Source organism: the organism of the source record quoted next (genome assembly GCF_019968955.1).
Source record: "MAG: Porospora cf. gigantea A chromosome Unknown PgA_NODE_9961_length_1240_cov_2005.39, whole genome shotgun sequence".
Lineage (NCBI taxonomy): Eukaryota > Apicomplexa > Conoidasida > Eugregarinorida > Porosporidae > Porospora > Porospora cf. gigantea A.
The window spans coordinates 1-1,240 of NW_027152007.1; the positions used below are offsets into that span (position 1 = coordinate 1).

Consider the following 1,240-nt stretch of genomic DNA (forward strand, 5'->3'; position numbering starts at 1 on the left):
CGAAGAACATAATAGCGTTCATACCGCCCATCTGTTGCCAGACTGGGAACATGATGGCAAGGAAAGACCTGTACTTCATACGTCGTTCCTCCGCGAACATCGCACCCCATGTGGCCTTCCCAGCTCGAGCGCTGATCTCCAACTCGCGTTTGATGTCGTGGATTTCGATTTCGATCTCTTGGTCGTGCCTCAATCTCTTCATAACGGCTCTAGCTTCCTCCTCTCGGCCCTTCATGAGGAGCCATCTGGGGGACTCCACTGTCTTGCACAACAAGAAGGTCATCAGCAGCGACACGAAGCCGTTGGCCCCGTAGGAGAACCTCCAACCGTCATCAAAGGTACGGTAAGCCAGGTTCAGTCCACCAGCCAGAACAATACCGATGGTGATAGCGTACTGCCAAGTAGTGTTCATCATGCCCTTGACACTGGTAGGAGCCACCTCAGCGACGTAGGATGGCACGAGAGTGGACATGGCCCCGATGGCGATGCCTCCGATGAATCTTCCGACGTATAGCATGGCCATCATGTTCTCGGGAGTAGCCATCTGAATGGTGACCCCAACAGTGAAGATCAAAGCTTCAATCATCATAGACTTCTTGCGTCCGAGCTTGTCGTTCATGATCTGAGCGGGCAGGCATCCAATCAAAGCGCCAATAGTAAAGAAAACGGAGATCAGAGACATCTCAAGCTTCTCCTTGGAACCGTTATCGACAGGATCCCAATGGAAGTGCTTTCTGAAACCGTCGAACACGAACGTGCCTCCTGATCCACCAATGTCGTAACCGAAGATGAGACCTCCCATAGCAGCCACACAAGCGACAAACCACACATAGCCCTTCGGCTTGAGGTGCAGGTTTGCCTCTCGCTGTGCCTCCATCTCGCTTCCATTCGAGCTAACCTTCTCAGTGCTCGCGCTGCTCATGCTACTGCTGGAGCTGCTAGAGCTACTGGAGCTACTGGAGCTACTCATCAGAAATGGGATTTCGTGCCTAGATGCTGTGATGTACGTGGGGTCAGCCCATAATCATGTTCATCCCAGTGATCGGAAAACACAGAATGAATGAAATAGTTGAAAACAATTGAAACAATGAAACAATCAACAAACGCAACAACGAAACAATCAGCAAGCCATGCAGTTGGCAACTGCAGGTCTTAGAAACTTAGTTGTGCTTGGTCCACTTCAAGGATTGCTTGTCGAAGTGGGCTTTGTACTCGGCGAAAACTTCGTCAGTCTCCTCAA

The 1,240-nt window shown here is 50.9% G+C and overlaps 1 protein-coding gene across 2 annotated transcripts; it reads right to left on the reverse strand.

The window, feature by feature from the left end:
* Positions 1 to 970, reverse strand: KVP18_002749 (uncharacterized protein; the record flags this gene model as incomplete). 2 transcript variants are annotated; one of them, XM_067953904.1, is made up of 1 exon in its annotated part: positions 1 to 970. In XM_067953904.1, a coding segment is annotated over one exon (970 nt), but the record flags the coding sequence as incomplete, so codon positions are not given. The 2 variants fall into 2 exon arrangements, with proteins under 2 accessions (XP_067805433.1, XP_067805432.1); XM_067953903.1 differs by having other exon boundaries at positions 25 to 922.
* Positions 971 to 1,240: the final 270 nt, after the last annotated feature.